Source organism: Citrus sinensis, chromosome 1 (genome assembly GCF_022201045.2).
Source record: "Citrus sinensis cultivar Valencia sweet orange chromosome 1, DVS_A1.0, whole genome shotgun sequence".
NCBI classification, from domain to species: Eukaryota; Viridiplantae; Streptophyta; class Magnoliopsida; order Sapindales; family Rutaceae; genus Citrus; species Citrus sinensis.
Window position 1 is genome coordinate 19,995,781 of NC_068556.1, and position 16,633 is coordinate 20,012,413.

Below are 16,633 nucleotides of genomic sequence, written 5' to 3' on the forward strand. Positions count from 1 at the left end.
AAATTCAATTCCTTTTACCACTAGAATAAAATTATATATATTAAATTTAGTTAGAAGTACAACGAAAACATTTTTCACTGTGCATAAGATAAGATTATAATAAGTTCAACATGCATAAATAAAAATAGATTCATAAGATTATATTTCTCTCCAATAGAATACAGAGTTTCAAAAGTAAATTTAATCAAACATACTACTTAATATGAAAATGGATATATAATTTTTATATTTTTATATGGTTTTATATAATTTTATTACTTTTAGTTGTTATATAAATTAACTTAATTTTTGAAAAATATGGATATAAATGTAAGATTGAACAAATTTTGTGATAATTGCACATCATTCAATATACAAAATTACAAATCATGTAACTATCTAGTGAGTGCAGTATTACTCAAATAATTGGATTTAATTTAGAAATATAATTGCCATGCTTAAATTATATAATTGTAAGTACAATATAATATAACATTATTCAATATTAGTTGCATTTAAATTGTAATTATCCATGTCATGTACCATTATGAATTTGATTAATGTTTAACAAAAAAATTATTATAGCAAAAAAGATTAAATAAAGTAATTAATTTTACATAAGTTTGTATGAATTAATTTGCATAAGAGATTGTTTGTGAGTTTTATTTAAAAATATCAAATATTAGATGCTTTATATTTGTGGTATATATAAAACATATTAACGTTAGCCTCTAATAATAACAACAACAACATTTGAGGGGTAATTACATGTTTGGAATCATAATAATTCGATAGTTGGATGAACATTACCCTCATTTTAGTAGGTAGAGATTTAAATCCCTATATGTGTATCATGAGATAGTAAGATTGATTTCTTCCAAATATTTAGAAATAAATTGGTTTCATTATATGTTTAGATATTTAGATTGTAATGCAATTAAAGATGATAAAATTGTTTTGATAGTTTCTTAAGCAAAATATCATTACATTTATAACATAATAATAAAAATAGCTTAATTAATATATAATTTATTTTAATTTATTATATTTAAATATTATTCTCATTAGTACATAAGTTACGTTTTTTAAAGCAAAATATCATTTAATTTATAACATAATATTAAAACAATAATATAATTATATTTTTAAATATAGTAGTATAATTAATTTTATTTAATTATATTTTTTCATTAGTACATAAGTTAAATATATTAACTATATTTTCCATGAATTAAAAGAAAAAAGAAGTATTTTCTTTTTTTAAAGCTGAGGGGGCTTTGATAGTTTAATAATTTTGAATTGATTTTCTTGATATTTACATAAAATAAGGGATCTGTATGATAGTTACCTTTTAATTTTGGCCTCTTTAACCAATTAAAACGATGGTACCGGTGGCCGGTTACGTGCTGAATTAAAAAAAAAAAAAAAAAGCAGCTGTACGAGATACAGCCGCTGTATTTTAAGCGGACCCCTCTCTCTCTATTGCTTTGCTGCTCTCCTTGGACCCCTCTTTCTTTCTATCTCTCTCTTCTCTCTAAAATCTCAAAGAGCTGTCCTCTCTTAATCCAATTTGGGAACAGAACAGCCTCTGGTCTTCGGATTCAGGTTCGATCTGTACAACTTTCGATTCCCTTAATTTTAATCTATACCTATTCCTTCCTTGTTTTGTTTTAGGGTTTGATGTTAATTGGGATTTTGGGGATTTATTTCTACGATCTTTTGTTTTTCGCCGATGATCGTTTTGGTCTTTATGGGTTTTTCTTTTATGCAATTGGGTTTATCTGGATAATTTTCTTTGTTTGAGTTTTTGTTTGTGCTACGTGTTTCTTTATCTTTTTAATCTGAACGATTGTTGTTGAGCTGGGTGTTTGATTTTATAATCTCATGATGTTAAAATAATTTTCTGATTGATTATGGGAAGATGGGGTTTTGGTATTTGGATTACAAATGCTGAATTAAATTTGATTGTTAGAAAGCATATTGGGTATGGAAGTTGAAGATAATGGTATTTTAAAAATTTTTTGTGTGTTTTGTCATAATTTGGCTTTGGAGGAATTGAATATACAATAATAACAGCATTCGGGTAAAACTGCCATATTATAATTAATTCATTGGAGGCTTTTATAGTGCTGTCTTTTGCGGAACTTTAAGATAGTAGGATAAAGTTTCTTTTGAAGGTCCTGGTTAGGTCTTTTCATTAGCATTCATCTGGAGATTGGTCTATCCACCACCCTAACCCTTTTCATGAATAGGCTAAAAAGTCTTTTCAGCCGCTTGGCTGTTTGTTTTCCATCCACTGCCAACTTTGCCAAGTGCTTCTTGTTTCTTTGAAGGAGAACATCGTAGGGACTTTTGCAATACTCTAGTTATTAAGGAGTTTATTTTATTTCCTTTCTATTTTTATGTTGATCTGTATAAGTCTCTATGATGTTCTACCTCAGTCTTTCTTATACTTAAACTAAATTTTCTTTAACTTCTGATTGAAAAATCATGAAAATTATGATTTAATGTTTCTTAACTTTGATATTCTTAGAGATAACTTTGTACTTGGACAGCCAGCTATTAAGATTGTGAGCTTCTTCTTCGTGTTTAATTGTTTTTTTATTATTTTTGTTTGTGTTTATTAGCAAGAAGTTGAGAAAATGAAGGTAAAGCAGGGTGCGGCTGATAATTCTACTAAACATCAAGGTGTTGGAAGCTCGGGCAGGTAATTTTGAATATTGTGATTGGAGATTCTATTCCTTTTTCTTACTTCCCTTTAAGTGTGTGAAGTTGTTGAAAGAGTACTGTTCTTGGTAATCATGTGCCATATTAATATTTCGGAGGAGTTTTTGTACTAATGGATATTTCATTTTTTAATTTGTAGGCATGTTATTTATGATTTGTCTGTTCGGAAAAGGAAGGATGATGATGATACTGATAGGAATCTAGCCCAAAAGATAATGCATAATAAACAATACAGTATATCTGGTCGGGCCGATGATGAATATGATTTTGAAGATGGTCCAAGTCGAAAATCCCAGAAGAAGAGAGGAGCAAATGACAATAAGGGTGCTGAAAGAGCTATTGCAAGACGTATAATGACTCAACAAGAGCGCTGCCTGTTTTGCTTTGAGAATCCGAACCGGCCAAGACACCTTGTTGTGGCAATAGCAAATTTTACTTATTTGATGTTGCCACAGTGGCAGTCTGTCGTGCCTGGTCATTGCTGCATCTTGCCAGTGCAGGTAATGTTGTTTCTTTACTATAATCTATTACTTTTTTTTTTCTATAATGGGTTTTGTTTTCAGTTGAATGGTTTCCATGGTTGAACTTAAAACACATCATTTGGGGAATTTCAATATTTTGTTGGAATGGAGTCATTCTATTTATGATTCATGGCACCTGGAAGCAAATATTTATACTTAATGATGGCTGTGGGACACAGTGAATGTATGGGCATTGTGGAAAGTTTGATTAATCCCAAATCGATTATAATTGTGAAATTTCCGTCAATTTTTGAATAATTTAAGTTCTAACATACTGCTATCCACGATGGAAATTGTTTAATCTGAATGGGTGGCCCAGTGGTAAGGGTGAATGTAGGGTAAGATGTAAACTCATGTCTGGGTTTGACTCACACATGATGCAAAACTGTTGAACGCCAATATTATATCTTGCTGGAGGTTGCATATACTTGAGGGTTTATGTCTGTTAACCGAACAGAAAAGGAATCCCTTTGTTCTCATACAGTTGACCCTTTATTATCATAAGGTTGACTTGATTTTAAGTTGTTCTATTCTGATTAAGAGTTTCTGCTTTTGCAGCATGAGTTGGCGACTAGAACCGTTGACAGTCATGTGTGGGATGAAATTCGTAACTTCAAGAAATGCCTTATCATGATGTTTGCAAAGCAAGAGAAGGAATTAGTGTTTCTCGAAACAGTGATGGGTTTGGGACAACAGCGTCGCCATTGTTTGATTGAGTGCATTCCTTTGCCCCAAAAAATTGCGAAACAGGCCCCTGTCTATTTCAAGAAGGTTAGATTCCGTCATTCATTCTCTCTCTATTGTTCTTCTGGTTCTCCTTGTCTATATTATGCTTCACTTTATTGTTAACTGTGGTTAATTTGACTGGCCTAAGTAAAGATGTTTTTGCTGCCCTTAACTTTGTGTAGGATTCCCATTTATTGCCAAATTAGTTGCACATTTGTGTAAAACAAAATTGGAGGTTGGCATGGCATGTACATAGCTTGCATAATAAAGTAATGTCCCATAAAGTTCATGTTTTTGAACTGATCCTCCCATCCACATGAACACCTCTTTTTGTTTGCATGTACATGTATGTGCAATTCTTTTTGTCTCAATACATACAGTACAAGTATCTGAAATGAGCTGTTTCAGGCAATTGATGAAGCTGAAGATGAATGGAGCCAGCACAATGCAAAGAAGTTAATTGATACAAGTGTGAAGGGCTTGCGTGGTTCAATTCCAAAGGACTTTCCTTACTTCCACGTTGAGTTTGGTCTAAATAAGGGTTTCGTCCATGTAATTGATGACGAAACACAGTTTGAAAGCAGCTTCGGACTAAACGTCATAAGAGGCATGCTTTGCCTTGCTGAGGAAGACATGTACCGTCGTAGGAGGCATGAATCTGTGGAGACACAAAAGCAAGCGGTTGCAACTTTTGCGCGGGACTGGGAACCGTTTGACTGGACAAAACAACTTGAATAGAAAACTGTGCAGTGGGTCTAAAGCAATTCAGGACTTCAGTTTTAACTTAAATTGATAAACTTGGCCAATGGTCTTTTATAGCCCGTTGGTAACACACATGCATAGGCTGGAGTTTCAGCAATATGTTATTTTTATAGTGTTGTACATAGTGTTTTATTTCTAGTGATATGTCATCAAATTTTTGTCCTGGGTATGGTTAATTTTATTTTCTCATCATTAATATTGATAATTTTATCTCTACACACTTGTTAGATGCAACTTCACTTGGGGTACATAATTATGTACTTCAACTATCTAAATTCGGAATTACTTAGTCCCTTATTACGGTTACTCAAAAAGGGCTTGTCGCTGACTATAGGGATGGCAATGGGGCGGGGTAGGGGTGGGGATGCCTACCCCATTCCCCACCCCATTAAAAATTTTTGCCTCCATTCCCCACCTCATTCCCCAATAAATTTAGTGGGTTGGGGATGGGGAATCCCCACGTGGAGAATGATTCTCCCATCCCCACCTCATTCCCCATTTACTTATTTTATAGTAGATATAAAAATATGATTTTAATAAATTAAAAATTAGAAACTTAAAATAAAATCATTACCATATTATAAAATATTGAATTTTTTTAAAAAATCTCTAAAAATTTGAAACAATATCTTAAAATGATATTAAAAGTGAAAAATATTTAAAGAGAGCAGCTCCTTAAAAGAGAAAAAAATATAATAATGTTTTAAAGTTAAAAAATATTGTAGGGTTTTTTTTTATTCATATTCTATTTATATTACATAAAAATTTTAAAAAATTATTAATTGACATTATGGTTGATAAAATAACAATTATTAAATAAAAATTAAAAACATATTTATATATAATGGGAATTGGGGTGGGGGTGGGGGTGGGGTGGGGAGTGCAATACCAAACCCCACCCCGTTAACAATTTGGAGATTATTTTTCCCCCACTCCCCACCCCATTCCCCAAAAATTATTAAAAAATTTTCCCATTTGGGATGGGGCTCCATGGGACCCCAAACCCGTGGAGGATTTTGCCATCCCTAGCTGACTAGTTTACAATTAAATTCTGATTCCCTTTGTAAATTAAAATATTAGGTTTTTCAATCAATATCAGGTTTTCTCATTGCAATTAGGATTTAAAATTATAATTTGATTGAGATTAAGACTGTGTTGAGTTTAGGGATGGCAAAAATCCCCACGGGGATGGGTACCCTCGGGGATTTTCCCCATTCGGGGAGGGTACGGGGATAATTTTATACCCAATTTTTTTTTCGGGGAGGGGACGGGGAAAATTTTTTACCCAACTTTTTATTCGGGGAGGGGACGGGGATGAGGTGGAATCCCCATTTCCCCATTTTAATTTTTAATTTTATTTTTATTTTTAAAATTACTAATAAATAAATAACAAAATTATAAATATTGTTAAAAATAATAAATATCAAAATAGTTGTATGTTGGGAAAGTGGTCACCCTTTGCCGGGAATTAGTTGAAGAGTATTAATTGAAGTTTTCACCAACTGTTTATTGCTTTGATTATACTGGTAGTAGTTCTTCTACTAGATCTACAGGGGATTCTTATAAGAAAGCAACCAAATGGATGACAGGTTTTAATGATTATGTAAACAATGGAGATTGTGCAGTTGTTGCAGATGAATTAGATTCATATTTGGATGAGAAAGTTATATCTCGGATGGAAGATTTTAATATTTTGAGTTGGTGGAAGACAAATGCTAATAGGTATCCTACATTAGCTCGAATTGCTAGAGATATTTTGGCAATTCCAATTACAACAGTTGCTTCTGAATCAGCTTTTAACACTAGTGGTAGAGTTGTGAGCTCATACCATAACAAACTTCATCCAAGCACATTGGAGGCCTTAATGTGCTGTCAAAGTTGGTTACGAGCTTACAATAGCGGTATGAGTTTATTTTAATATGATTAATTTAAAATCGAAAATAAAAAATGTATTAGACTATTAATTATTCGGGGACCGGGGACCCTCGGGGATCCCCTGTTATTATTCGGGGAGGGGATGGGGATTCTCTCAAGCAATTTTGACGGGGACGGGGACATATGCAAAACATCGGGGATGGGTATGGGGAGATTGGTCCCCTCCCCTCCCCTCCCCATTGCCATCCCTAGTTGAGTTAAGCTACAAGCACCAATACAATTAATTCTGATTCCCTTTGTAAAATAAAATATTTTCACCCTTTATTAATTAAATCTTTCCTCCCCGTCAATTCTTCTCCAAATCACATAACGCGTGTTTGTAGCACTAATCGACTTAATTATTAATTAAATTTTTTATTTGCATATCTGCTGGTCCATTTGTTACCGAAAGGGAACCATTACCAATGTCATCTCTTTGATGCGACAATTCCCATCGTTCAATTCTTAGCCAGACTCTGAAGCATTGCACTTTTGGCGACATCTGATCTGAATGTGGGCTTGCTTCTGCTTGTTTCTGAAAAACAACCTGTTATCTATTCAAATCCTGATAATATGAATCTAAATTTGGATTCGTTATCGACTCCCACATATTCTTGCAATTGTATGTGATTGCATTAAAAATGGTATGAAATGACATTTTGTTTTTCCCTCTTTCCATTGGGTATAAAATTAAGTAATCGTGAATATCCTTCCATTTTCTCCTCAAATTTTCCTTAAATTTTTTTTTTTTTGCCTTAAGAAAGCTTACCAAATGAAAAGATGAGTAAAGGGATTTGACTGAGGAATTTTTGTCAAATGTGAAGGATGGAAGCCAAACAGACGTGTTTCATTAGGCAATAAGCAGGCGCTGCAATTCAGCTTATTTATTTATTACAAAATTATATAAGAATACACGAAAAGAGCCCTTTTAAGTTTTACCTTGCTCGTATGTTTTTATTACTTGCGCTAATAAGCCACCGAAAAATCAAACGTCGGTGACCGGTGGCGGAGGAGGGGCGCAAATCCTTCCCTTACCGGGAATCATACTGCAAGGATTACCGCCAATAGGTGGCACGGGAGCCCTCTGGAGGGTCGCATGGCTAATAAGGTTACGAATATGCGGCTTCGTATGCAATGGCCTCAAGGCTGAACCTAGTTGCATTGTGCTGCTTGAAGCGAACAAAATGATGAACATGAACAAAACTGTGAAGAAGCGAATGTTCGTTCTATGGAACTCCATTTTTTTTTTTTTTGGGTGAGTTTGATGGAGATTTCTTGTATGCATATATAAAGGCTTCAGGGCTTTGTCTATCCATATTTTAAAACCAAGACTGTTATTGCAAATATAGAAAATAAAACCTGTAACATTTAAGAAAAGGATTCTAGATTTTGTTGATTGGCTTATAAACTTTGGAATAAGATATACTCGACCCTTCGACGACTCATTTAACAAATCGATATACTATTTTTATTGCTGGAAGAATGTAGTCATAAAATATGCCTATTTGTTGTTGATTATCTTTTCCACAATTATCATCCTCAAATGAATAAAAGAATGGCTCTTTGTTTAAAAAGAATCATGACTATTATAACATGAAAATGTATAAATAAAAAGTAATGATAAAATCATAATTACTTTGTACAAATAATTGTACACAAATTGATATGATATGAGAATATTAGTTGTATAAAATTATCATAAATAAGTTCATATAATTAAAAAAATAACTGTTATTAATTTTCAGCTGATCTTTTTATACTACATTATTTTGTATACATTAAGTTCCATAAAATAGCTTGATAAATTAAGGATTAGAACTATTATGATACTCAAATATATATGTCAAAATTTAACACTATTTTAGTATGCAAAAGGATAAAAGACACCCAATTCAAGTGCCTCTCATTCAATCATGTTAATCAAAAGCAGCAAAACGCAAGCACACCGTTCCCTCTCTATTTAGAAACCCACCTCAAAGCCCTTCACCAAATGCAAAACCCAGTAACCAAAACACAAAACCAATCTCTGTTTTGGGTCCAAACAAGTTGGAGTACCGTGTAAGGCACCACTGTGAACCAGGTGCAATCAGTCTCAAAAAAGCCCAAGAATATTTTTATCAACTGATCCAAACCAAGCCCATTCCTAATATTGATACGTTCAATTTCCAAGCCTAAGCGTAATGATGTTGTGTTTTCAATGTACGAGGAATTATAGTGTTGTGAAATTAGGCCTGATTTGTACACGTTTAATATTTTGATCAATTGTTTTTGTCAAACGGGGTTCAATGAATGAGGAATTATACTGCTGTGAAATTAAGGCTGATTTGTACACGTTTAATATTTTGATCAATTGTTTTTGTCAAACGGGGAAAATAAATTGTGGGTTTTGTGTATTTGGTGAGATTATAAAGGGGGATTTTAAGCCTGATTTAATTACACTGAGTACTCTGTTTAATGGTTTGTGTTTAGATGGTAAATTGTTTGATGCGGTTGAGTAGTTTGATTTGACCGAACAACGTTTTAAAGGTAATTTTCATGTCTATGGGTTTCGCATTAATGGGATGTGCAAGATTCGTGAGATTCATTCTGCTATTAAGTTGCATAGGAGGATGACTTGTGAGGCTGATATGGTTACTTACAGTGCAATAATTGATGGTCTTTGTAAAGATGGGTCTGTTGATGACGCAATAAAAATGTTCACAGAAATGATAGGAAAGGTATTTGCCTCGATGTTTTTGTTTATAGTTCGTTGATTAATGGGTTGTGTACCTTTAATAGATTAAAGGAAGCTGTTGAGCTTTTTGATAAAATGGTTGCTCAAGGTATTACTGCTGAATTAGTCACTTATAACCCACTGATTCATGGTTTTTGTTGAATGGGATTGTGGAAGGAGGCAACTAGGATTCTTTTATCAAATGTTGGGTGAAGGAATTTCACCTGATGTTGTAACGTTCACAATACTAATAGATTGTGTATGCAAGGACAGATAATTGGGAGAAGCAAGGAAGATTTTCAGTTTGATGATTCAGCACTGAAGGGAGCCTAGACTATTAACTTATAATTCACTCACCAATGGATTATATTTGGTTGGTCAAGTGGATGATGCTGAAAAGCTGTTTTGAGTCGATGGTAGATAAAGGGACTTGGGCTCGATGTTTTTACCTACAATGTAATGGTTAATGGCTATTGCAAGAGTTTGAAGACTGAAAAAGCTATTAGCATCTTTCAAGAAATGCTTCATTAGCGATTGAAGCCCAATACAGTTAGTTACAACATACTTATAACAGACTTTTGTCAAGTTCGAAGAGTAGCAGAAGCACAAAAAATCTGTTCAATGAGATGCCTGCAGTTGATCTATTTCCGGATTTATTCACATATTCAGCTATGAGAGATGGCCTTTTCAAAAGTGGCCACGTCGAATAGGCAATGGCTCTGCTTCAGACCCTTGAGAGAGACAAGTATGAGCTGAATATTGAGGTTTACAGTTTAGTCATTGATGGGTTATGTAGAGTGGGCAGATGGGAAGAAGCTAGAAAGAAGTTAGATCAACTGTCAGAGAAAGGTTTGGTTCCTGGTGTTGTAACATATAACATTCTGATCAATGGCCTCTGCAAGAAAGGGATGATAATGGAGGCTGATAAGTTGCTTGTCCAAATGAAAGAGAAGGGATGTTTTCCAGACTCTACATCATTCAACACCGTTATTCAGGGTTTTCTTGTGAAAAATGAAACTGATAGAGCAAGCAGCTTCTTGAAAAAAAATATGTAATAGGAACTTCTCACTAAGTGAACAAGTAATCTGAGGGTGCGTTTGAGATTGAAGTTGAGCAGCTGTAACTTAAAAAGTACAATATTAAAGTGTTTGGTAAACACTACTTACTGTAGTTTGGGATCAAATTTTTTAGGAAAAATATCCACCGTCCACCCGTTTTTTCCAACTTTATCAAAAATACACAATTCTTTTTTTTTTTTACTGGAATCCACCTAAACTTACATTTCGTTTCACTTCTCCACTTCCGTTTGCTGCCCGTTATAACATTACTGATGTCGTAGGGGTAAATCGGTCCTTTCAGCATAGCATCCCAAAACGACGTTGTTTACAACTTTAATTGGAAAAAAAAAAAGAAGAAAAGGCAACGTGGTCCAGAGAAGCAAATGAGAACATCCATGTTTTTCACGAGTGACCCACCAATGAAGAACCAACAAATTTCCGCCATTCTTTCTGCAATTTGTGTTTAGGGTTTTTTCTTTTAGGATCAAAAGAGGGAGAAAAAAAAGCAGGACCTTTTTGCAGGTTAAGGAGAAGCAAGAAAGTAAACGCAATCAGTGTTTCTCTTTAAGGCTTCTTCTTCAGCTGTTGTTGATGCCGTCGACCCTTGCTGAGCTGCTGCTGCTGCTGCCGTCACGACCATGGCGCTGGCGTTCTTTTTTTTTTTTTGGGGCGGGGGTACAAATTCAGATCAAATTAATAATAACAACAACAATAATGCTTTTGAGTTTTGAGCTTTTTTAAATTTTTTTTTTTTGGTTTTATTATTTTATTTGTTTATATTATATTTAAGGTGGACAAATTAGTTGTGGCTTGTGAGAGTTGAGAGTGAGACACACTTGAGTTGAGGGTAAAATAGTCATTTGATTAAGATTCCGTTAGTTTTCGTAACGGGTAGCAAACAGAAGTGGAAAAGTGGAACAAAACGTAAGTTTAGGTAGATTCCAGCAACAAAAAATAAGAATTGTGTATTTTTTATAAAGTTAAAAAAAACAGGTGGACGATGAATATTTTCTTAATTTTTTATTTGTATGATGAAAAATCTATTATATATTTAATAATTTTATCAAAATTATCATTAAAAATTATATTTATTATATACTATTAATTTTTATTTTATAATTACAGTTTTTTTTTTCACAGCAGCTATAGTTTAAAGGTTACAACACCTCAATTCTAAAATGCTACTAGAACTCTAGAGTATAAATTTCATTATTAATTTTTAATAATGGGTATAATAAGTAAATGGATATAAAAAGTACTACAGATACAAAATTATCAAATTAATGGTGAAAAAAATAAAATTAACTATACCCACGACAAAAATTCGATGACATATCACTACAATTAAAAAAACTATGTACACCACTATATATACAAATATAATATATTACTGAAACTCCAACCCATGCCGGGGTGTTGCCAACAGGCTATATAAAAGCCCATTGGCAAAGTTCATCAATTTCAGTTAAAACTGAAATCCTGAATTGCTTTAGACCACTGCATAGTTTCCTATTCAAGTTGCTTTGTCCAGTCAAATGGTTCCCAGTCCCTCGCGAGAGTTGCAACCGCTTGCTTTTATGCCTCCACAGATTCATGCCTCCTACGATGGTACATGTCTTCCTCAGGAAGACGAAGCATGCCTCTTATGACGTATAGTCCGAGGTTGTTTTTAAGTTGTATTTCGTCATCAATTACATGGACGAAACCATTATTTAGACCAAATTCAATGCGGAAGTATGGAAAGTCCTTTGGAATTGAACCACGCAAGCCCTTCACACTCGTATCAATTAACTTGCCTGCAGTGTGCTGGCTCCATTCATCTTCAGCTTCATCAATTGCCTGAAACAGCTCATTTCAAAAACTTGTACTGTATGAATTGAGACAAAAAGAATTGTATGTACATAAAAGAGGTGTTCATGTGGATGGGTTGATGAGTTGAAAAACATGAACTTTATAGGACATTATTTTATTATGCAAGCTAAGAACATGCCATGCCAAACTCCAATTTTGTTTACATAAACATGCAACTAATTTGTCAATAAAAGGGAATCCTGAACACAATTAAGGGCAGGAAAGACATCTTTACTTAGGCCAGTCAAGTTAACCACAGTGACCAATATATTACAGACAAGAAGCAGAACAAGAAGAACAATAGACAAAACGAATGACAAAATCTAACCTTCTTGAAAGAGACGGGCATGTTTCGCAATTTTCTGTGGCAAAGGAATGCACTTAATCAAACAATGGCGACATGTCCCAAACACATCACTGTCTTGAGAAACACTAATTCCTTCTCTTGCTTTGCAAACATCATGATAACGCATTTCTTGAAGGTACGAATTTAATACCACAAGGGACTGTCAACAGTTCTAGTCGCCAACTCATGCTGCAAAAGAAAAAACTCTTAATCAGAATAGAACTTAAATTCAAGTCAGCTTATGATAATAATAGGTCAACCATATGTCCTTTGTGATACAAAATTCAAATCAGATTTACTATTATGCTTCTCCTTTTCTTTTTGGTTGACAGACATAAACCCTAAGGTATATGCAACCTGCAGCAAGATATATTATTGAAGCTCGACAGTTTTGCATCGTGTGTGAGTCAAACCAGATATGAGTTTACAGCTTATCCTATATTCACCCTATATCACTGGGCAACTGTTACAACTCCTTGGTTTCAAAAGTCAAAGAAAATAATTAAAAGAAGATTTAGAAAAGAAATTGACACTTCGAGCGGTCAATGCCTCCCAAGAAAACAAATTGCTGCCAAATTTTGTACTCTTCTCTATATTTTATTCATTGCCAAGCAAGCTTTATATAATAGCTGTGTTGTTAGATTACAAGCCATAAAAAAATGAACAAAAAACAAAATGCAAAACAAACTTTAACGTTAAAAAAAACTAAAAGATAAATAAAAGGGATCCAACTGTAACCACTTGGACTAAGTCAAGAGCCAGTCATAACAGCTTTTCCCACCTTAATTTACACCCTTGTCCTCAAGGGTGAAATCAGGATAATGTTCTTGAATTATTTCACGTTCCTCCCAAATTGCATCTGCCGGAGAAAGACCACTCCAGTAAATTAAGATTTCATTCTTTCCCTTTCTCAATCTTGAAACCAAAACAGCTTGAGGAAATAACTTAGTTGAATCTTCAATCCCCGAACTGGTAGCTCTCTAAAAACTTTGTGATTCTCTGCAATATGCTTTTTAAGTGTGGAAACATGAAATACTGGATGCAGTCAAGAGGTGGCAGACAAGTCTAGCTTGTAAGCAACTTTTCCAATCTTGTCAAGGACTTTAAAAGGGCCATGGTATCGAGGAGAAAGCTTGAAATTCTTTCTTTCAACTAATGACATTTGTCTATATGGCCATGGTATCGAGGAGAAAGCTTGAAATTCTTTCTTTCAACTAATGACATTTGTCTATATGGCCTCAGCTTGAGGAAAACCCAATCTCCAACAGAAAATTCACGTTCTTGATGATGGGAATCATAGGCCTTCTTCATCCTTGCTTGTGCCTGCAAAATTCCTTCACGAACCTCTTTGAACACTTGATCACGAGCAATCAACTCACGTTCTACAGCTGCTATTTTAGATGTTCATGGGACATAGTGTAAAAGTTTTTGTGGATCTCGGCCATACACAACTTCAAAGGGAGTTTTCTTAATGACGAAATGCCAACTTGTGTTATAGCAAAACTCTGCCCAAGGAAGCCACTTCAACCATTCTTTAGGCCTTGAACTTGTGAAACACCTCAAATACATCTCTAAAGTTCAATTAACGACCTCACTTTGCCCGTCTGTTTGTGGATGATAACTGGAGCTAAAGTTTAATGATGTCCCATTTAAGCAAAATGATTCTCTCTAGAAGGCACTAGTGAATGTGGGGTCTCGGCCACAAACAATTGATTTAGAGAGGCCATGCAATTTGAAAATACTGTCAAAGAATAATCTAGCTACCTCAATAGCAGTATAAGGATATGAAGGGAATGAAGTGTGCATACTTGGAGAGCCCATCAACCACAACAAGAATAGTTGTCTTATCTCCAGACAATGGCAAGCCTTCAACAAAATCCATCGAAATGTCTTCCTAAATCTATTGGGGAATTAGTAGTGGCTGCAACAATCCAACAGGCTTAGTTAGCTCTGTCTTGTGATGTTGGCATATTTCGCATCGACAGATGTACTCTTTAATCTACTTTTTCATTCCCTTCCAAAAGAAATTTGGTTTAATTCTCTTAAATGTCTTTACATAGCCTTCATGGGTGCTGCCATGAAATTCTTGGATGATGTCGTTTGTAAGAGTGGATGAACTTGGCAAGTATATACATTCTTTATATAAAATCAATCCATCTACCAACTTCCAAGGGCCAAGGGCTTCATTTTGTTGAATTTTCTCAATTAATTCCTTTATAGCAATGTCTGATTCCAGTGCTTCCTTGATGGAGTCTACCCAATGAGGGATGGACTGTGAAAAGGCAAGCAAAGAAATATCAGATTGTTCCACCTCATGTCTCCTTGACAAAGCATCAGCAGTAACGTTGTCACCTCTCTTCTTGTATTCAATGTAAAGTCGAAACCCACAAGCTTATAGAACCATCTTTGTTGAGCAATGATAGTGATTTTTTGAGTCCATAAATGCTTGAGGCTCCGATGGTCTGTTCGAACAATAAATTTTCTCCCTAAGAGATAAGGTCGCCACTTCTAAACTGCTATTACTAAAGTAAGGATCTCTTTCTCATACGTGGATAGTAAGAGATTCTTCCCATGAAGTGCTTGGTTGAAATACGCAATGGGCCGATCCTGTAATAGAATCGTACCTATACTAACACCAGAAGTATACACTCAATAATGAAAGGTTTAGAAAAATAAAAAAAAGGGATAATACTGGTGCTTGCGCCATTGCTATTTTCAACTTCGTAAAAGCTTCCTCAGCTGTTGTCGTCCACAAAAATGAGTCATTTTTAAGCATGTTAGTCAGTGGAGCTGCAATCTTCCAATAATCTTGGATGAACTTACGGTAATACCCGGTAAGGCCAAAGAATCCCCTCAATTGCTCGACAGAATTTAACTTTGGCCAGGAAAGCATTGCTTCAATTTTTTATGGATCTACGGCTACTCCATGTTGGGAAATAACGTGCCTAAGATAATGAATTTCTTTCTTTCCAAACTCGCACTTATCCAGCTTAATGTGTAATTGGTTAATTTGCAAGAGGCCAAAGACAATTCGTAGATGCTCTAAGTGGTTATCCCAATTCCTACTATAAACAAGAATATCATCAAAAAACACCAATACAAATTTGCGCAAATAAGCTTTAAATACCTCATTCATCTGGGACTAAAAAGTTGATGGAGCATTGGTAAGGCCGAACGACATCACTAGAAATTCGTAATGCCCTTGATGAGTTCGAAAAGTTGTCTTCTCAATATCAACCTCATACATTCGAACCTAATGATATCCTAAACACAAGTCTAACTTAGAAAAATAACAAGCTCCAACTAGCTTATCGAGGAGTTCGTCAATCACCGGAATTGGAAATTTATCCTTCACTGTGATGCAATTTAATGCCCGATAGTCAATGCACATACGCCACATTCCGTCAAGCTTTTTAGTTAGCAACACCGGAGATAAGTAAGGATTGATACTTGAGCGGATCACTCCGGCTTCTAATAGATCCTTTACAATCTACTCAATTGTATTTTTTGGGAAATGAGGATAGCGATATGGTTGTACCGCTACAGGTCTGTATCCTGAAAGGAGTGGAATCTGATGATTATGTTTACGTTTGGGAGGTAAGAGTTAAAGATGGCCAATGGGCCGGGCGGCACGTGGCACGGCACGGGCACGGCACGAGCACGTTTCGGTGAGGCACGAGGCACGGCACGGCACGCACGTGGGCCGTGCCGGGCCTAGAATTTTAGGCACGCGGGCCTTAAAGCACGGCACAATTAGAGATGGGCAAAAGCACGGCACACCAAAAAGCACGTAATAAGCACGGTTCATTGGTGGGCCAGCACGCGGCCCATGAGCCATTAATAGCACGTGGGCCAAAATATATCTAAGTAAATTTTTTTAACAAAAAGTAAATATAAAATGTTATGAAATTAAAGTAAAATATCTTGAAATTAAATGTTTTAATATATTTTTAGCATAGACTTTTAAAAATTAATTTAAATCATTAAATCTTAGTTTAAATAAATATTCTAATTTTTTATGTTTATAATTTATTAA

The 16,633-nt window shown here is 34.7% G+C and overlaps 1 protein-coding gene and 1 pseudogene across 1 annotated transcript; one reads left to right on the forward strand and one right to left on the reverse strand.

The window, feature by feature from the left end:
• Positions 1–1,389: 1,389 nt before the first annotated feature.
• Positions 1,390–4,931, forward strand: LOC127903706 (uncharacterized; the record flags this gene model as incomplete). Its single annotated transcript, XM_052444243.1, has 5 exons — positions 1,390–1,584; positions 2,607–2,686; positions 2,846–3,206; positions 3,786–3,998; positions 4,362–4,931. Coding segments are annotated over 5 exons (1,179 nt in total), but the record flags the coding sequence as incomplete, so codon positions are not given.
• Positions 4,932–11,716: 6,785 nt separating this feature from the next.
• LOC127903707 (uncharacterized) lies at positions 11,717–15,490 on the reverse strand (annotated as a pseudogene).
• Positions 15,491–16,633: the final 1,143 nt, after the last annotated feature.